Source organism: Desmodus rotundus, chromosome 7 (genome assembly GCF_022682495.2).
Source record: "Desmodus rotundus isolate HL8 chromosome 7, HLdesRot8A.1, whole genome shotgun sequence".
In the NCBI taxonomy this organism is placed as follows: Eukaryota; Metazoa; Chordata; class Mammalia; order Chiroptera; family Phyllostomidae; genus Desmodus; species Desmodus rotundus.
Genome location: NC_071393.1, coordinates 110,675,361 through 110,697,514, shown reverse-complemented (window position 1 = coordinate 110,697,514; position 22,154 = coordinate 110,675,361). Strand labels below are relative to the sequence as shown.

Below are 22,154 nucleotides of genomic sequence, written 5' to 3'. Positions count from 1 at the left end.
GGATAAAAGTTTAAAGTTTACAAGAGGGAACTATAGCACTCCAAATTGTCAATACTGATTTCTCAGTCCTTAAATTTTACCAACATCTAGGGTATACTAGTGGCTACAGAGAATCACATAATTGGGCTTTGATCTCACATTTCAGGGTGGCACAGCTACAATCCCTCGTTTTCCTACAACCAAAGTTATACTCAGAACTTATTGGCTGAACAAATAGATAAAAAATCTTTTATAATTCGAGATTTGTATTTCAAATGCTTATCTAGAAAGCCTGGCTCCATGGAATAACAAAACCTTTATTATTATTATTTTACTCTTATTGTCCTGTTATGCTATACTGTTTAGGAAAATGTCAGTCATCTAATCTTTCCAAAAGGAAAATGTATAACAATTCCAAATTAGGTACACCCAAGGGAGGAGGTTATATACGAGGTCTGTCTGGGGAAAGTCCAGCCATTGTTAATACAATGAGAATGGTTTGCATGACATCGATGTAACCTGGCAGCCAAGGAGAGTGGACTGGAATACGCATGTATGAACAGTGACGACTTCACTGTACTAGTCAGTGGGGGCAGTAGACACTGTTGAGTGAGCATGTGCACTGTGTGGCTGTTGCATTCAAAATGCCTGAGCCAGTAGAGCAATGAATCTGCATCAACTTGTGTGTCAAGCTTGAACATTCCTCCATGGAAACTATCAGATGACTCAGAAGGCCAACGTTATGGGCAACTGGTGATGGGCAGCTTCATCACGACAATGTGCCTGCTCATGCGTCATGTCCCATGCAGTTTTTTGGCAAAACATCAAATCTCTCAGGTGACTCAGCCCCTCTACAGCCCAGATTTGGCACCCTATGACTTCTGGCTTTTCCCAAAATAAAAATCACCTTTGAAAGGGAAGAGAGTTTTAGACCAGTGATAAGATTCAGGAAAATATGACAGGGCAGCTGATGGCGATTGGGAGAACTGTGTGAGGTCCCAAGGTGCCTACTTTGAAGGAGACTGAGGTGTCGCTGTGCTATGTACAGTGTTTCTTGTATCTTGTATCTCCTTCAGTGAATGTATCTATTTTTCACATTACGTGGCTGGACACCTTCTGGACAGACCTCTTTTATAAAGGTGTGTTTCGGCAGGATTGGTACGTAGACATACCTGCATTTGTGAGTGACTAACCTGTACTCTGTGCCCAAGGCAGTGGTTCTTGGTGATGCCAAGTCAGTATACACCGATGGTACTCTGGGCGCGGATCCAGTTTCACATCACATGATAACTATAGAATAAAGAGGAAAATAAAACAAATTTGATCACTTGACCATTTCTTAAACTACAGGGTGGTGGAGGTGCAAAGAATACAGTGGACATGGAAAACAGTGAGTATCTGTTTCTATCGCTACCACCTTATGTTCTTAACATAGGAAGTCCAGAGTTGCTTGGATGAAAAGAGCCAAGAAGTTGGTTTTCACAGTGGTGGAAAAGGCAGACGAAAAAGGTAAGGTCTATTTTTGACGTGTAATACTATGGGTTGTGAGGACAGGTACTTCTGACCTATGAATTCAAAAATTTTAACATTGAAAATAAAGGAGGCAGATCTAAACAACAACAAAAAAGATCTGTACCCATTTATCTGTATGCCCATCTATCGGTCCATCCATCTGTATATACAGGAAGTATTTACTGAGGTGCTGTTGAGCTGCCCATTCACACACCCATCCCTGATGTAAACGGGAGAGCTACTTTCTTTTTCTCTTGAATACTTGCCTAATGTCCCAATACTGACATACAAGCTCCCTAGACATCTAAAGTAGTCCCTACTACAAGTTTTGGTTTAGCCGCATCATTGGTAATACAAGGACTCCTCTGAATGAGTCTTTGACATGAAATGGCATCTTTCATGTTCTCCTAACAAGGATGAGGTCCTTTCTATCACGGCACCTCAGTTCACATGCAGGACACAGAACGGCCAATCAGCCTTCAAGCTGGAGCCACTGTCTTTTAAATATGTTATTAAATTCACACGGAAATCTGAGACATAAAGGAAAGAATAAACAAATGGGACCTCATCAAAATAAAAAGCTTCTGCATGGCTAAAGAAAACAGCACCAAATTACAAAGAGAAACAACAGTATGGGAAAACATATTTGCTAATGATACCTCAGACAAGGGCCTGATCTCCAAAATATATAAAGAACTCACACGACTCCACTCCAGGAAGACAAACAACCCAATTAAAAAATGGGCCAAGGACTTGAACAGACACTTCTCCAAGGAAGACATACAGAGGGCCCAGAGACATATGAAAAGATACTCAGCATCACTAGCCATCAGAGAGATGCAAATTAAAACCACAATGAGGTACCATCTCACACCAGTCAGAGTGGCCAACATAAACAAATCCACAAACAAATGTTGGAGAGGATGCGGAGAAAAGGGAACCCTAATGCACTGTTGGTGGGAATGCAGACTGGTGAGGCCACTGTGGAAAACAATATGAATTTCCTCAGAAAACTAAAAATGGAACTGCCCTTTGACCCAGCAATTCCGCTGCTGGGATTATACCCTAAGAACCCTGAAACACCAATCCAAAAGAACCTGTGCACCCCAATGTTCATAGCAGCACAATTTACAATAGCCAAGTACTGGAAGCAACCGAAGTGCCCATCAGCAAACGAGTGGATCCAAAAACTATGGTATATTTACACAATGGAATTCTACGCAGCAGAGAGAAAGAAGGAGCTTATACCCTTTGCAACAGCATGGATGAAACTGGAGAGCATTATGCTAAGTGAAATAAGCCAGGCGGTGAGGGACAAATACCATATGATCTCACCTTTAACTGGAACATAATCAACAAAAGAAAAAAGCAAACAAAATATAACCAGAGACATTGAAGTTAAGAACAATCTAACAATAGCCAGGGCGGGGGGGGGGGGGGCGGCGGGGACAGTGGGAAGAGGGGATTACAGGAACTACTATAAAGGACACATGGACAAAACCAAGGGGGAGGGTGGAGGTGGGGGAGGGAGGTGGGTTCAGCTGGGGTGGGGTGGAGGGATGGGGAGAAAAGGCATACAACTGTAATTGAATAACAATAAAAAAAATATTAAAGAAAAAAAAAATCACACCGAAATCTGGTAAGTTAATGTGATAATGTGTTAGCAGGTGCCTAAAAGGTAATATTTCAACAAGTTTATACAATATATAATTATGGACAATAGCCCGAAGATTAGCTCAATGTTAATGAAAACAAGACTTGTTCCAGTGTATAAGAATTAACATTTTTATTAGCATAATAATCATTTAATTTACTCTACCTTAAAATGATCTAGAAAGGCTTTATTCAACTAACACAGATGTTGCTTAGATAAATTATACAGTTAAAACTGGAGATTTTGATTCAAGTAAGCCTGTCTTCAATCCACTTTGTTTACTGTGTTTTTAAGCAATCTAATCATTCACTCCGACAATTCATGCTTTTCCTCTGGAATCCAGAATAAATTTTAATTCTAGAGTGTTTTCTTTGATTAAATCATACTCCACTGTTTCACTTAATCTTGCTTATGTTTATATTCTATTTCATGCATACTGGAGGTTAATTTTACATTATTCCTAAATTATTTTGTGCTTGCCTCAGGGCAAAAATCTCTTCAGTCTCTCCCTGTGTGTGCGTGTGTCCTCCAGCGCCACACTACACGAGCTGCTCGCACGGCTGTGTGACTTGCTGCGTGTCTAAGCAGCCGCCCAGCACTGCGCCGTTGCTCCGTGGTGGGGCAGCGGAACAGATGTCGCAGTGAGGTGATACCTGACGCCGGGCTCTACTTCCAGGTGTACTGCTAACTGGCGGCTGCAGTCCTGGTTATTTCGTTTTCCTATGCGGGTTTGTTCATCCACAGACGGGGGTTGTTTGTTTAAAGGAGATATTTAAATTAACTGAAGGAACAAGAATCAGTTGCATTAAATTGAAGTGAATTAAGTTTTTCATAGCTTCTCAAATAGCTGTTCCTTTTGCAGCAAAAGATAAAACTGATTAGGTTTTATGGTATTTCACTGAAATGCAGGACACTTTATTAACCAATATGTTTATTCATACTGACATTATAGTGCTGGCATATTACTTACACCACTTAAGCTTAAGGAAGCACCTGTTCACTACGGGCTTCAACGCCTGCAAGAATGATGTACCATGAATAAACACGACTTCTGGAGAAAAAGCATTGTGAATGGTCGGTGTTTCACTTCTGATGACTTCTATTCATTCAAAATGGGCAGTGGGCTGTGGGCTAGGACTGTTTCCTCTGTTTCCTTGGCATATTTTCCTGACACAGTAGTCATTCAAGGGATGAAATTGTATTATTTAGTGTAGTATTATATGATATGCTGTAGATGTAAATGTCTAAGGGAAAGAATTGGGGGAAAAAAGGTCAAAAGAACTAGAAGATAAGCCACAGACTGGGAAAAAATATTTGCAAAAGGCCATTCCGATAAAGGCCTGTGATCCAAAATATACAAAGAATTCATAAAACAACCAGAAAAAAAAACCACCCAATTAAAAAATGGGCAAAGGACCCGAACAGATTCCTCACTGAAGAAGATATATATATATATATCTTATATATGATATATATATAAGATATATATAAACATATATATATAAACATATATATATAAACATATATATATATATATATCATCTTCAGTGCTTATTATGCTTATTTACCTACATATGTAGGTAAATAAGCATATGAAAAGGTGTTCACCATCATATGTCACTAGGAAATGGCAAATTAAAACAACAATGAGATATCATCATACACCCACTAGAAAGACCAAAATCCAAAACACTGGCCACACCACACCCTGTGCAGAATGTGGAGGAACAGGAACTCTTAGTCACGGCTGATAGGAGTGCAAAATGGTATAGCCACTTTGGAGAATAGTTTGGCACGTTCTATAAAATAAAACATACTTTTACCATACAATCCAGTAATTGTGCTCCTTGGTATTTACCTAATGAACCGAACATTTATGTCTAAGTCTATACACTAATGTTTGTAGCAGCTTTATTCATACCTGCCAAAAGTTGGAAGCAACCAAGATGTCCTTCGGTAAGTGAATGGATAAATGGTGATACATCTAGACAATGGGATATTATTCAGCATGAAAAGAAATGAGCTACCAAGCCATTAGAAGACATGAAGAAATCCCAAATGTGTATCACTAAGTGAAAGAAGCCAATGTGAAAAGGCTACATACTGTGTGATTCCAACTATATCACATTCTGGAAAAGGCAAAACCAGGGAGACAGTAAAAAGATCAAGGGTTAGCGGGGAGGGAGGGATGAATAGGCAAAACATAGAAGGTTTTTAGAACAGTGAAACTATGCTGTATGATGCTATAATGACAGATGCATGTAATTATATGTTTATCAAGACCTACAGAACATAGGACACCAACATGAACTCTAATGTAAACTATGGACTTCGGGTGACAAACAGGTTTACCTATTGTAATAAATGTGCCGCTTCGGTGCAGGACCTCAACAGTGGGACAGGCTGCATGTGCGTGAGGACAGGAGGTCTACGGGAACTCTGTGCTTCCTGTAATTTTGCTATGAACTTAAATGTGCTCTAAAAACACAGAATTTTTAATGAAAAAAGCAGATATATTTTATCCTTCCTTTTCTCCCTGCCCATCTTATAGAGAAGTGACCTCGAAGAATTCTCAAATAATTAATTGCAAATACAGTGTAATAATATTATCACAGAGCTGTTTCATGTGGTATTGTGGTAGAAAAGGGCATGAAGAAGTAAGTGATCAACCATTCTTAGGGACACTAAGAAAGGCTTCCAGGGGACATGATGCCTGAGTCTTATGACTAAGGAATTTCCTAAGCTGAGAAAGGAGATGGTGGTGGTGAGGGGAGAACCTTCTAGGAAGGAGAATAAACACAGGCAGAGGCAGGGGCTCTCATGTCCACTGTGGAAGAAGCAGTAATGAGTTCGGTATGGTCACAGTGCAGAATGGGAAGCAGAAGAAGCTGTGGACAGAGGGCCTTCCACGCTCACTGGAGCAGTTTGTATTTAACCCTGCGGCCATGGGAAGCAGTGGAGGATTTTAATTGGTGATGTTGCTAGGATTGAAGTTAGACAGAAAAAAGATTTAAGAGGAAGCAAGATTAGTAGAATGGAAACAATGAGATATGCCTAGGGTTATAATCTAGTAAACGTTGGAGCCATCATTCAAACCAGGGCTCATTTGGCTACAAAACTCAGGGGATGTGGACGGTGGAGGGGCTTTAGGAGAATGGTGAAGTGAAATATGACCAGTAAGGAATGCAGCAGCTGATCTGTGGGATGCACAAGAATCACCAAAGAAAATTTTGGCCCCTGCTGAGATTTGTGAATGGGAAGTGTTAACTTGAACAGCTGTTTACTCTTCGTTAGTTGTGCCTAGTGGCCTGGAATAAAAGTGAAGGGCAAAGAAGTTTGTAGATTCTTAGAGTGGGTTGCAGTGGAGGGAAGAAGAGGCAAAAATAAGCTGAAGGTGTTGGGAAAATGTTGAAGTGATGCAACACAGGATTTAGATTGGGTGCGGAAAGTGGTAAATCCAGAAGGGGCTTATGGACGGAGGGAAAGGTTTAAGGGTTATAGGGTTGTTTATACTCTCTTATATCTACTGATTGGTAATTTGCCATTATTGCTAATTTGTGCATCACAGTTGGTGATTTTTTAAAAAGGTTTTATTTATTTATTCATTTTTAGAGAGAGGGGAAAGGAAGGAGAAAGAGAGGGAGAGAAACATCAATCTGTGGTTGCCTCTTGAGTGCCCTCTACTGGGGACCTGGCCCGCAACCCAGGCATGTGCCCTAACTGGGAATCGAACCAGTGACCCTTTGGTTTGCAGGCCAACACTCAATCCACTGAGCCACACCAGCCAGGGGTCAGAGTTGGTGATTTTTAAAATGGAGCAGTTCTGGGTATTAAAAAGGATGTGTGTGTGAGTTGCGAGGTAGAAATAAAGGTGTTCAGAATTACAGAAATAAGGCAAGTGACGGTGAGAGGTGAGGTAGAGAACAGAAGACCTGACTGTCTTTGGAGGGTTTGACGGTGGTAATGAGAAGGTGAAAGCTCTAAAAGATTTGGGGGAACAGGTTGGGACTAGGAGCTGCGGAGGCTGGAGAAGAAAGTTTGTGAGGAAACAAATGACCAAAGGGGATTCCATTTGGGTGAAGGGCAAAGATGACATTCTCGAGGACCTGGGGGTGCTGGGGGCTTGGCCTCACTTGGATCTGGCCAAAGCTCCCAACAAGTGGTTAAAGGAGTTACACACAGAAGTTTTTGAGGAGTGCTATGGGAGTCACGAGGCACTAATTTCATGAGTCTACCAGAGGGGACCTTGGGATTTTCACCCTATAAATCACTTGTCTAAAATTTATCATGCGATTTAAAAAACCTTGCACATGCAGGTATGGATCAGTTTCAAATTCATTTTTCCCAAGATTTCTGTAACTTAGGTATCTTTTTCATTTCCTAATAATAAGCTAAAACTGATTTGTGTATTTCTTATAAATCGTGGACAGTTCTACCATTCTCAGTATCTGTGTTTGATCCGTAGGCTACAAGATGCTCATATAACAGGCATTCAGTAACATGTGATGATCAACGACTGATTTTGTCACAACGAACAGTCACATTTCCCTTGACAACTGCAAACACCTTAGCAATTTTCAAACAATATAAACATTTTGTTGAAATGCTTTGCATTTTACTGTTTATGACATTAGTCAGAAAGCATTAAGTTCTTATAGCATGTTGGACACTGATGTTCAAGAGAAGAGGGAAGGTGGACAAATTAGAATTGGCAAGTGAGGTTCCAACATGTTTGAACTCTCCTAGGACATGCTGACCTGGTCCCATGGGAGATGAAAGTATCTTCCCTTTTCCTTCTCTTAATCAATGCTTGCGATGAGGTGAGCTGTTACTACCACTAGGAGTTACCTCAGGCATGTTCCTGGTGAAAAAAGTTGAGAACAAGGGCAGTGCTGGGTGCTTTGATGGGATAATAAGGAAACACATGATAGGATGTCCTTTTGTGGAAACTTTAGGTCAGTAATTCTATTGGATGAATTGCTAGGATTGTGTTTCTGATTGCCTATTAAAAATCCGAGTATTTCAATCTCAACCACACCTGACCTTTTAATACAGTACCGCATGCCCTACCCACAGGACAGCTAGATCCCAGTCCAGCAGTGGGAGTTCCCGACACCAGCATTTCAGACCCACCCCACTTCCCCAAAGCAGCAGGAATCAGGAGAGGCTGTGACTGTGGCGACGTTTTGGAGAGCAGTAATAAGAGGTGCATGTAAGCTGCATCTCGGATGGTCAGAAAGTTGAGACAACAAGCTTTAACCATGTTTCGAGTAAGTGAACAGGATTATGTTTTCAAGTGGCAGTTAAGTCAGTAAAGATGTGGGGGGATTTGGGAAGTTAAAACAAAAGAGGCGAGCAGCCGAGAATACCGATGACTCATTCTGAGCCCCAGTGACACTGCTCTGTGGGAGGAAGGGGTCTGTCTGATTCTTAGGCCAGTTCTCAATTGCAGGGCTGACAGGAATGAGCAGCACCGTGAACAACGAATGTACTAAGCTTTCTTTGATTACAGAGCACTATGCTGTCAGAACAAATCACCGCCACAATGTCAGTTTTAAAGAAGAGATGGTGATGTCAAAAATGAGAAATAAATAAGAAGATTCATAGTAACTTTGCAAAGTTAAAGAGAAGTCCTCTTTCTTTCTCTTATAACAGTATGGGTTTTCCCTATTTGCTAAATTTAGCAAATACGAAAACTGGAAAAATTCAGAATTTCTGATTTAAATGTCGAAATCTAAGTTTCATGGCTCTGACCTTTTGATTTGGTTGGAATCACTAATGGCTTTTTATCTCCTTTTCCACTTAATTTAAAATAAGACTACCACTGTGATTATTGAAAAAAACTAAAGAAACTGATTTCAGAAATATCTAGTTGAACTTGTACTGAAATTTTAAGGAGAATATCTCCTTTATATACTAGTCTAGACATCTCGGTATTTAGAAGGCCAGTATTAAAACATCTGAAGCTTAGATTTTCTTAATGTTTTTTATCCTGTATATTCTCAGAATAATATTTTTTTAACATTTCCTTTTACTTTTATATTTTATATTCTTCCTGTGAACCAATCATAGCATTCTGTCATATCTGAATTATTAAGAGCTCTTGAAAAGTAATGGTTTGGGTACTGGGAGAAGTATATATTTACATTCAAAAGAAAAAAATTGGATTCTTATACAATGCACAAAAATCAACTCAAAATGGATTAAAGTCTTAAATGTGAGACCTGAAACTATAAAACTCCTATAAGAAAACACAGGAGAAAGGCTTCTTGACATTGGTCTTAGCAATGACTTCTTGGATTTGAAACCAAAAGCACAGGCAACAAATCCAAAAGTCACCAAGTGTGACTACGTCAAATTAAAAAACTTCTGCACAGCCAAGGAAACAATCAACAGAGTGAAAAGGCAACCTATGAAATTGGAGAAAATATTTGCAAACCATGCAACTAATGAGTGGTTAATACCCCAAATATATAAGAATCTCTTAAAACTCAATAGCAAAAACCAAATAATTTGATTAAAAATGGGCAAAGGACTTCAGCCCTGGCTGGTGTAGCTCAGTGGATTGAGTGTGTGCCTGTGAACCAAAGCATTGCTGGTTCGATTCCCAGTCAGGGCACATGCCTGGGTTGCAGACCAGGTCCCCAGTGGGGATTGCACAAGAGGCAACCACACATTGATGTTTCTTTCTCTCTCTTTCTCCTTCCTTTCCCCTCTCTCTAAAAATAAATCAATAAAATCTTTTCAAAAAATGGGCAAAGGACTTCAGTAAACATTTCCCCCAAAAAGATATATAAATGGCTACCACATATATGAAAGGGTGTTCAATATCACTAATCAATACAAAAATTCAGGTCAATACTACAATTAAATATCACTTCAAACCTGTTAGGATAGTTATTATTAAAAACAAAACAGTAAAAGACAGTAAGTAATCATGAGGATGCGGAGAAATTGGAACTCTTATAAACTGTTAGTGAGAATGTAGAATGGTACAATCACTATGAAAAGCAGCATAAAGGCTCCTCAAAAAATTAAAAGTAGAGCTACCACATGACCCAGCAATTCCACTTCTGGGTATATGTCCAAAAAAATTGAAATGAAAGCGATACCTGTATCCCCATGTTCATTGTAGCATTGTTCATGATAACCATGATATGGAAACAACCCGGATGTACTCCACGGATGAAAGGATAAGGAAGATGTGGTGCATACATACACTGAAATATTATTCAGCTTAAGAAAAATTTCTGGTAACATGCACAAACCTAGAGTACATTATTCTATGTGAAATAAGTTAGTCACAAAAAGACAAGTGCTGCACCATTCTGCTTCTATGTGGCATCTAAAATACCCAACCTCACAGAAGCAGAGAATAGAGCGTTGGTTACCAGGGCCTAAGGGGAGAAGGAAATGGGAAATTTTTGCTCAATGGATATAAAGTTTCGTTATACAAGGTGAACGAGTTCTAGAGACTTGCTGTATAACATGTGGTTAGTAATAGGATATTGTGGACTTCAAAATGCAGAGGACAGTTCTCATGCTAAATGTTCTTACCACGAAACAAACAAACCAAACCAGTAATAACACACGGATGTTTCTGGAGGTGCTGGATATGCTCGGTACTCGATGGTGGTGATGATATCATGGGTGTATGCACACGTCCAGACACATGAAAACGTCTATTACATATGTGCAATTTTTGTATATAAATTATACCTCAATAAAGCTTTAAAAAAGCCATGGTTTGGTACTGCAGTTTATATTTCCAATACAACTCTTCATTAGTTATAGAGCGTGTGTTATATAATTAGTTGTGTAGTAGTAAATCAAATAGAAGCTAGTGGTGGTAGAGAAGGGGACTCTAATTTCCAAGTGGCTTTTACTGTACGTATAATTCCTCAGCCTTGGTAGTCCTCTTCCAGACAAAACGGTCACCCTTTCCTTCTGATTCACTAGAGTCTCTTTTTAGTCCTATGTCTCTTAAAATTTATCAGTGAGGTTACGGAAAAAGTAAGTGGGTAAATCGCTGTCCTCTGTGAGTTTACACAGGGGAAAGGGAATTCCTGTCCCTCCTTGCATGTAGGTTTAGTGTTAGGTTAGTGCCCGCCACGCCTATGGACAGTTCTGTCACTATATCTCCACTCCCACCCGGGCTGCGTGCTGAAGAAAATTATTCACGCTGGAACCCATGGAGTAATGTGGGCAGGGAATGAAAGTGACCCTTTCCTCTCTACTTTCAAAACTAATACACAATTCTAGATATTTCTGGATCTAGATCATGTCCTTCTGTGTTATAGGCTTTAATTTCAGTCCATGGTTGTTACCTTACCCTGGCTTTGATGATGGTTGGCCGAGGGTCCAAGATGCCCTGCATCTTTCTCAGTGCAGGCACCACAAAGAGGTTGCAGGTGACCACGGCTGACACAGGATTCCCTGAAAGTCAACCAAGCAGTTATTTATAGTATACACATAAAAAATTGCCAAATAATTGTGACTGTCTATACCTTCAGGTATCATAGAGGAGTGAAGTGATGTAGTCTTTCTCTTCGGAATCACCTTAAACCCAAAAGGATGCCAGAATAGAACTGTAGCCAACCAAATGCCACACAGGGTGCAAACTTTTGGGTTTAGCAGTGAAACTTCTGATGTTTAAGAAGCTGTTTAACACTATTTATTTCTACTTTTCTGGAGCTACACGTTGAAAGCCATTACTAATCTTGGTAAATTGAAAGCCATTTCTACTTGCTATTTTAAAAATTTCCATAGTAATACATGTCAGTACAAAAAAATATTAGAACGTAGGATAAGCATAAAGAAATTTATCCATAATCCCTTCTACCTGGACATTTCTTTAAATTAAAAAAATAAAACTGAGTGATTTAAAATGTGAAAGACTTGAAGATACACACTACATGGACTGAATTGTGTTGTTTCTCCTCCCATTCATTTTTGATGTCTTAACCCCCAACGTGACTTTATTTGGAGATGGGACCGTTCGAGAGGTAGGAAAATGAAATGAGGTCATCAGGGTGGGGCCCTAATTCAATAGAAGAGAGGAAGAGAGAGAAAGACCAGGAGTGGACGTGCACAGCGGAAAGGCCACGCGAGGGCTCAGTGGGAAGGCGCCGTCTGTAAGCCAGGAAGAAAAACCTCGCTAGAAACGATCCTTGCCTGCATCTGGCCTGTAGATGCCCAGCTTCCAAAACTGGGAGGAAATAAATTTCTGTTATCTGTCATCCGGTCATCTAGTGCCATATTCTATTATGGCAGCCTGAGCAGACTAAGATGAACCCCAAGTTCTTTTAGAGTTATAAACAAAATTTGAGACGTTCAATTGTACCTCTGCAAGAAGAAATCTGGGGAATAGGTTAAGGAGGGAAGGTGGGCTATGAAATAAATGACTGGGCAGAGAATAACCGGTTTAGTTTCTTTTGTGGCACTCAAACTAACTAAGCTGTGTGACCATAGTTGGTTCCAGACCTTTCTGAGTTTAATGAACTCGTTCATAGAACAAAAGGGTGCACTACATGATTCTCAGTATCTCTTCTGGTTCTCAAGTTCTAATTCTATTAATACGTTTATACAGCTGTATGTGCATATATATGCATACACTGGGGATAGATGATGGGCTATTAGGTTTTTAGGTTCCCTTGGCCTGGCTATGTGCTGCTAATTGTATGGTTAAAGTAAAAGGCAATGGTGAGTTTAGTCTATTATTAGCTAAAACCATACCTTTAATTTTCTTCTACCTACAAAAGTAGTTAAGAATAGACTTTTTAAGTTGTGTGATACTTATTATCACTTTTAATGAGTGATACTTATTATTTCAACAGAAAAATGAGTTGTCCAACAGAACAGCAGACTCTCAGTAAGAATAAATTGCTTTTCCCTTGCCTCAAAATACAAATAGATGGAAATTTTTCTGGAAAAAAATTCCTGCTACTGTTCATTTAACAATGATTACAGAATTCCTGTAATTTCTATTGCTTTATAAAATTACTCTATAAAAATAGGACTGGAAAGACTGATATAAAAATTGGAAATAGTGGTTATTTAAAAAAAAAAGGGAGATTATGGATAACATTTCTTAATGCTTACCAGTATTTTCTAATGTTTTCATAGTGAACATGTGTTATACAGTAATTTTAAGAAGGTACGAAAATAGCAGGTCGATACACAAAACTTTTAAACTGCGTTAAAACTTACCAAGATTAGTAATGGGTTTAAATGCATGGCCCTTGGGACAGCAGAAATACAATTCTGAATTTTAAAATCCTTGTAAGGGAACCTCTTTGCTGCTTCTACAATCTGAACAATCAGTTGCTGTCCTCTTTTGGTTTATTCAGGCTGAGCAGAGAGAATTTCAAATTAAAGTATCCATTTGAGTATAGATTATTTTAAAAAACTCCTTTGGTAGATAAACAATACTTCCTTGATAACGGTGAATGAGGCCTCCACTCCAACAGCCTTTTTTATACGTGTCAGTGATAGTCTGCAGTGTCTTCCAGGCAAATTAAAGCTAGAAGGAGGCTCATATTTTTTCACGTAATGGTTTTTAGACTATCTAAGGACACATTAAAGGCCCTAAGGAGTTCTATGCTGCAGGTAAATTTTGAAGACTTCTTAACTTACATGTGCTCTCTCTTAAAGTTTCCTATATGATAGAAATCTAATCTCTTTTATGCTTATATGTTGGAGCTTTAAAAATGATTCTAAAGTTCTACATTTTTTCCTGCCCGCTTTCTTTTCTTTATATCTCTATTTTGAAATTTATTTTTGGTTCTAGCATTTGCGTGTGGGTGATTCCCGGCCCTCTGGCCCCTTGAGTACGATACTTCCAGCTGTGGGATGTGGTCAGACTGCTAGCTTTGACCGCTTTCCTATAGGGAAAAGCAGGTGCCCCAGAAACTTCCAGGGACAGCCAACACTCGGAATGTCTCTGGAAGAGACGATCTCATCCGGCTTTCACACCAACCCTGTGAAGTCGATATGAGCCCCACTGCAGAGATGAAGAAACACCTTCAGTGAGGTTAAGTGATTTTTCCAAGTAAGGAAAGCTGGGACTTGAGCCCGGGTCTTTCAGACCCAAATCAAGTGTCTGACAGGATACTGGTCACCTGGGATTCAAAAAAACTTGGTCTGTTTTTAATCAGAAAAGGCAAAATAAACTATTTAAATTATTCTTACCTGGTAGTGCAAAAATTATTTTTCTTACACCATCAATATCCAAAGTTGCAAATGTTGTTGGCAGTCTGGAGAAAAAAAGAGGTGGTTAGTGACTGCAAAGTAGTATGATGAGTAAATTCGGTGCTCCGGTTTTCTTGTTATGGGGCTCTCCATACAGAGATAAAAATACTTTTTCATCATATAAAAATACTTTTCTGTTGATTCTTTCAACCTTTATACCCTGCAGTGTTTCAAGAGCACTTAAATTAATTTATTTTTAGCATCTACTGTTCCTAAGTGACCAAACTCCCCCGTTTCCTGTAGCTTACCCTCCCCGCTCCTGCCAGTGTCCTGCACGAGTATACCAGGCCCTGGGGTTTCTCCACCCATCTGGCTAATGGCGTCTATATTACGGTTGCTGGAGATTCCAAACAATCATTCTTATTATAAGGAGACTACTTAGTAATACGTGCCTATCAGATAACTGCCTATTGCTCAATATGAGCATTTCTCAACCCTTTAAAACGGTACTTAGCAATAAACATAAGAATCTTCCTCCTATGAAAGGAGTGTTTTGACCAGAACAAAATTAAAACAATAGCAATTTAAAAAAATTCTCAAATTATGCTTCCTCAAGATTCTGACAGGAATCCTTAGCATGAGGGGTATGGAGAGGAAGGAGTGTGAGAGGCATGGAGGAGGGGGGCAGCTAAGAAGAGTGATTTTTTTTCTATTGATTACCCTTTATACAGAATTTCAGCTACAATTCTCATTATATTAATGAAACTTGAGTGATATAGAATCCTTAGGGAATGTTGAAATTTCCATTTAGTTGGAAAATTATGTTTTTAAGCACCCAAATTACTTTTATTTTTACTGTTTTTGCAGGTTGGTCATTCAAAAATGGGTCACTCACTCATTATCGTTAGCAATAATGTTTTTTGATGATTCACACATCATTATGAACTTATTCTACTCTCCTTTTCACTGAAAGACCCTAACCCCACACCAGACCCTGCTGTGTTTCTACAGTTGTTGTTTCTGGTCTTTTTACCCGTGTTTTTCTGTGGCTGCCCTTAATGCTAGACTGCCATCATCTCAACCCCTAAAGCCTGATTTAGGTTTGGGAACCAGAGAGTAGTAGTAATAGTTATATTGTTAGAATGATAATGCTAATAGCAATAATAAAAGTCACTATTTTAAAAGAAACATCTGTGCACAACATCCATTATTTCATTTAATTTTCAAGCAATCTCATGAGGTGAAAATTACTGTCACCTCATGAGATTGCTTGAAAATTAAATGGAATTATTCATCCCATTTTACAGATGAGGAAATTAGGACTCAGAGAGATTAAGCAATCTGCCCCAAATCACTTAGCTACTAAGTGAGGAAACAAAGATTTGAACCAAGGTTTGTCTAACTGTATGGCTCCTAATTTGATGAGGCTCTCCTCTCGCATAGACAGGGTATGCTGTCTATGGACTGTGTGACACCTGTTTTTGGCGACTCTGAGGGCTTTTTGCTTACTTTTTGCTTCTTTGCTGTATTCTAGAAGAACGAGATTAGGTTGTCGTACTGATTTACGTACAGGTTACTTGGCAATGATCGCTACTGTGTGATGAAAATAATTTCCAAGATACATCCTTGAAAACAGCTATGTTCACTGCAGATGACCCATTAAAACTGTGATTGGTAGATCTGGTTGATAATACTCCAGATGCTTTTTTTCTTTTTAGTGTCTCTGTGTCTAAAATGAAAGAAGTTAATTACATTCTGAAAGCACTGTATGTGGGAAGAGCAAGGCTAAATTGTTCTTGAGCTTTTATATTTGTTCTTTTCTACTAAGCAGCAATTACTTTTAAAATCTTATCTTTAGACAAGTATAAAATTCTGGCCAAGTAAAGGAAGCCCATTAAAACTTCCAAGCCACTTTATTACAGCAAACTAACACACATAATAAGAGTGAGGAGGGAATGTGTAACACTTTCCTTCTACTGGACTTAGAGCCAATTTAAATCATCTTGTGCACCCTGCAGACAGGCACTGTGACTTCCCTAAAGGCACTCACTTAAAAAAGACTGGACTACGAGAACACATTCTGTTGCCATGCGTCACTATCACAAGTGTCCTGCTGCTCGACCGCAGAGTTGTTTTCTTCTAAGCTCTGGGAAGCCGTTTCCTTGGAGCTCAGCACTTATTGTTCAATTCTCCTGAGCTCCGACTACAACAGAATGTCTACAGTGACTGTAGTCCCCGAGGGCTATGACTTTCAGTGAGGAGAATAAGCATTAGGGGCTGATGAACTCCTAAAGTTGAGGCAACTGATAAATAAAAGACTGAAAATAAAGAGTACCAAAATTATACATCATAGGTGCTGAGATTGATTGAAATGATATATATTACACAAATAATTCTCTTCTAGCAGTGGGGTCAAGATTACCAGCTTCTGCCTCACTGCAAAGGGAATAACCATCTAATTTTAGGGATTAGTTAGAAGCACACTGACATGCTTTTGGGATGTCCTCTGTACTCTATCAAGTTAGTACTGCTCACAGAGACAGAAAAATAAGAAAGCCTGTGCACCCACAGCATAGCAATGTTTGTCTAAGGTAAAATATTTTTAATAAGAATGATCCAAATGCAGTAATTCCAATAATAAAAGAACATTGTCAATGGCAGCTATATTGGGGCAACTACTGAAATGAAACGCCAAGCATTCTAAAGTCTATCAAGTTGTAAAGAAAGCTTTAGGGATAATCTTAACCTCACACTTAAAATGGCAAAAGCCTGATCTCTGTCCCAGAGCTGACGTGAGTAAGCAGTAAGTCAGGGAGATTTGTGAGGGCTAGCCTGACACTTAAGAAAGGCTTCTGGAATATGCTAATAGTTCCCATAGCTCATAACAGCCGGTAAGTCTCACCTCTCCTCTCTCCTAGGGTTCATATGAGCACCCGTCAGAGTATATTTCTGAACTGAAGCATCACTACTGCTGTCCCTGACAGCGTGCTGGAAAGCCCGCCCACACACTGAGCCTTTGAACAGGGAATGAAAGTGGTCTGAATAGCCAGACTATTGCTTGAAGGCGTGGCCACAAAGATTTCATCAACATCAACGTTTGGCATTCTTTCAGGATTTACAATTGACTTCAGAACCTCTATCAGTCATTCCTTAAAGTTATTAAGTTTTTAGGATATGTGCAAGATCTTGGCATTTGGTTATTTTTCTTTCCTCCTGGGAGGCAGTTAGAAGCAGTATGAAATCCTACTTAGGAAGTATGCATGAAAAGGAAAAAAAGTTGAATTTCAATCTCATCGAGACTTCAGACCTAATTTCCAGTCTATAGAATATCCTGGAGAGAGTGGAACAAATTAAACACCAGCACAAGCAAAGAATCAGCTAAGTCCATTCGTTTAGGAAACCGAACAAATGATTCGGTTTCCTTACCAAGTCAATGGCCTGACAAAAAAGGGAGGGGCAGTAAATATGCTTTAGCAGGCAAATACCATGAGTGAACTCACTTGAATTCTAATTCAACCAAAACAATTATGAGAAGGCATTCTTTTTCTTGACACACAGGAAAGTTTTGAATATGATAAGGGTATTAGATATTAAGGTATTCTTATTTATTTTGTTAGGTGAGGTAATACCATGGTGATTACACAGGAGAACACTGCTGTTGATGCTGTTATTACTTGAGATGTATATGAAAATGAAATTTCTAGAATTTGCTTTAAAATAATCCAGCCCTCTGTCCCCCCAAAAGGGAGGGATGAGGCTGATAAAACAATTATGAAAAAATGTTGATAGTTACAGAAGCTGGGTGATGGGTTCATGGGGGGTTTGCTGTACTCCCTACTTTTGTACATGTTTGAGCCTTTTCATATTAAAAGAGGTTTTAAAGACAGACAAAGAATCAGCATGGAGAGGGAGAAAAAGAAAAACAGAGAAACAGACATGGGAATTAAGGAGAAAAAGGTTTGGAAAGTTGCTTTGCTTTATTTATAGCAAACTCAGTGATTCATAAGGAAGATGAATTCACATTTCAGATAGAAGCTACTCTTGTGCAAAGAATTCTAATACTGTCATATTTCTTTTATTAGAATATATAATCCATAACAGAATATATAAAAAGAAAGCATTTAAAGCCTCGTTAGTCAGAGCAAGCCAAAGTAACCCCATATATGAGAGAATGAGAGTATTTCATACCCTGGTTTCATAAAAACCCTGCCAAAATGGATCTGTGCGTGAAGGTCGATGTCCAGCACCTGCTTGAGATAGTCCTGCAAACACAAAAATAACCACTTTACTTTCAGACACGTTCCAATACCGGGCTTTCGAAACTTTAAATGAAGATAAAATGAATTTATAAGATTACAATAAAAAACCATCTTATTTCAGTGAAGTTGACTTGCTTAAGACAAATATTCCTTCATTCCTCAGTCCTTCATTTACTCATTCAATATTTATATTTACTGAGCACTTGTTGTATGCTGAGCACCAACCTAGGTACAGGGGATCCTGGTAGGAGTACTTAGATAATAAGCCAAATAAGTACACTAACAGGTAAATCGTAACTTGATAGGTTGTTGTCTCTTTTTTTTTCTCACGAAGAATTTTTATTGTATTTTTTTCATTACCATTTATTCCCCTACACCCTCTTCCACCTCTCTCTTTTAAGACAGAATTTTATGCTCAAGACAGGATGTTAACAAATTATGGCGTAAGAAGTTGTGCCTGGAAGGGAAGTGACATGTATGTATCCTATACTAATCCGCTTAATGGGTTTAAAATAATGTACATTCCTTCAGGAGAGACTTGGGCGTTACCTACAGATTGTCAATTCTAATTAAACCAACAAAAATGAAAAATAGGATGGTGCTTTAAACAGAAAGCAAAGGGAGTTTAATTGTTAGCACAATTGCTAATGAAAACAGACCAACCTATGGTTATGGCCAACCCAAAGTTAACTGACAGAACCAGATCTTTGGAAATGAAAGCAACACTGCCCAGCAGTTTGTTCTGCAGACAGAAAGAAAAAAAAGCTGCAGTCCTTAAAATTTCTCAACCTCTTGATCTGTTGTTGAATTTCTTGACCAGCAATCCAAGGGTGAATCTAGTAATCTAGTAAAATTTGAAATACTGCACAAGCTGTGGGTCACTAAAATTTTAAAATTAGTTCCCCTCTCTCCATCTGTACAGGTGAGTGTTGGCTGACTTCACCTGGAGTATTGAAACAGATCTCTCTGCCAGCAGTGCCACCCTCCTCCACTCATCCACTGCCCCCCACAGTAGTAAGTTATCTCCTGAAAACAATTCTCATCAGGTCTCTACATAGCACTTCAAGTTAGTTAAAGAACAAGTATAAATGACCCATGGACAAGGGACAACAGGGTGGGGATGACTGTGGGAGAGGGGGTGGAGGATGGTTGGGGGAGTGGGCAGAGCAGGGGAGAACAACAGGGGGAAATTGGGACAACTCTAATAGAACAACAATAAAAAAAGGAACTTCCTGGTTTCCAGGAAGAAGCCTCATCTTTTAAATACCACCTGCAATTCTTGTGTTTTCTAGCTCTCGTTTAGCAATCATTGCTCTCATCAGGCAATCCTCTCCCCACTCAGTCCCACTCCTCAATCTATCGATCGATCTCAATCTACCCCTTCTCCCTCCCAGGAAGACTATACAGGTTTCAGTTTTTAAAGCTTTCTTGCCTCCAGTTTTTAAAAATATTCTTCCTTCTGTCCGGAATACTTTTTTGTACCATCCTCTTTCCTCCACCCCACCCTTATCTGAGTCCCAGTCACCTCAGCCTCCCCTCAATTTCTGGGCTGGATGATGTTATTTATCTTTTTCAAGGGTATCTTATTAGATGCAATAAATTTAGAAATGTTATATTTTCCTGATGCACTGATCAATTTACATATATGAAATGTCCCTCCTAATATCTAATAATCTTTTTTACCCCCCTTTTCTCTGATATCAATATAGCCACATCAACTATCTTTCACTGTGATTTTTCCTAATCTTTTACTTTCAATTAGCTGTGTTCTTAAATTAGGTGTGTTTATAAGTATCATACAATTCATTGTTTATTTAAATGCAGAGTGTCGATTTTTAACTGAAGGGTTTAGTCCACTTGCATTTAATATAATTACTGCTATATTTGGGTTTAAAACTATCACCCTACTATTTTTTTCCTATTTGTCATTTATGTTTTTATTTCCTTTTCTTCTTCTTTCATTCCTTCTTTTGGATTCACCAATTTTTTTGTTATTTTAATTTCTTTCCCTTCTATAAGCTTGTTAGTTACACAATCTTTTATTATTATTTTAGAGATTACAATATGTATTCTTGACTTATCACAGTCTATCATAATTTGGTAGTTTTATCACTTCTCAGAAAACACAAGAAAGTTAAAACATGTTAACTCCACTTACTCCTCTGCTTTTTGCTCTATAATGTACCACAAAGTTTGTATACATCTTAAATATTATACCTATCTTTTCTCTATATACTATACAGATGATATATATTCTATATTTATGTTTTATATTTAAAATCTCACAAGGCATTACTATGTTATACAATCAATACTCATTTATATTTACCTACACAATAACCCTTTCTTTTTTTCTTTTGCTCTTCAGTCCTTTCTGAATTTCATTGCTTCCATAATCTTTCTGCCTAAAACACTCCCTTTAGTGTAGGTCTGCTCAGTGTTTGGTTGACTAAAAAGGTTTTTATCTTAATTTTTGAAGGAAATTTCTGCTGGATACACAGTTCCACACAGGCAGTTATTTTCCTGTGCACTTTACAGATGCCATTCCAGTGTTTTCTGAGTCCATCCTTTCCGCTTAAGTCATTTCTGCTAGTTTTATTGTTGGTCATTTGAAGGAAATGTTCCCTTTGGTACGATTTTCTTTGTCCTTGGCTTTCAGTACTTTTGGTATAATTACTTAAGTATGGTTTCTTTGTATTTATCCTACTTGAGATTAGCAGAGCTCCTTGAATTTCTGACTTGATATCTTTTATTGGTTTTGGAAAACTCTGCCAGTATCTCCTAAGTATTGCTTCTGCTTCCTCTCCTTTCTTTCTGGGACTCCAGTCACACATATGTTAGACCTTTCGCCATATCCTATATGTCTTTTATGTTTTTTCATCTGTTTTCTAAAATTTTCATTTAATTGTTATGAGTAGATTCTAGTTTTCTAGTGAAATTCTTCACTTTGTAATTCCTTTTTATTAAACATTAATTACAATGTTTCAAAGTCCATGGTTTTTTAGGGTTTTTCTATTTTCTTTCTCTTTCTTAGTTGTTGGTCATTTTGTCTGGTAATTAAAAAAACTGAAGTCCAAATGTTATATATGGAAAAAAATCGGAGAGGCTCTGGATGATGATACAGTCCTCCAGAAAGGGTTTCATTTCTTCTGGCAGTTAGTTAAGATTACCGTGATATAATCAGAGATCCAGGTAATTTGAGGATTTTAGTCTTTTTGAGTTTGCCCCTATTCCTAGAGCACAGTCCTCAAGGGTTTAAAATGAAAGCCTGAGATATTAGCCAAGGCCCTGCCTGCACGACAGGCTCTGAATCTCTAAGACTGTGAAAAATTCTGTTCACTTTACTAATTTATTAGCTATTCTTTTATGCTTGGCTTCCAGGCTCCCTGTACCATTATACCTCCCGTCTCCCTGTCTTAGGAATTAGCAGTGGGCTGACCAAAAAGTTCATTTAGGTTTTTCCATATGATGGCTCTAGTAGTGCTTGGTTGGCTTTAACTTCATTTGAAATAATTTTGTTAGATTGTATTGTGACACCTGTCATATCAGTGTGCATTAAA

General features: G+C 38.6%; 1 protein-coding gene across 3 annotated transcripts in view; it reads right to left on the bottom strand.

Annotated features, from left to right (window-relative positions):
* GPHN (gephyrin) overlaps positions 1–22,154 on the bottom strand; it is a 437,816-nt gene that overhangs the window by 1,633 nt on the left and 414,029 nt on the right. For all 3 annotated transcript variants that reach the window (XM_045201246.3, XM_071222011.1, XM_024568512.4), the window contains 4 exons: positions 18,524–18,597; positions 14,336–14,400; positions 11,478–11,581; positions 1,173–1,269 (listed from right to left, as the gene is read on the bottom strand). In XM_045201246.3, coding sequence (XP_045057181.1) covers positions 1,173–1,269; positions 11,478–11,581; positions 14,336–14,400; positions 18,524–18,597 — 340 coding nt within the window. The remainder of the gene's footprint in view (positions 1–1,172; positions 1,270–11,477; positions 11,582–14,335; positions 14,401–18,523; positions 18,598–22,154) is intronic.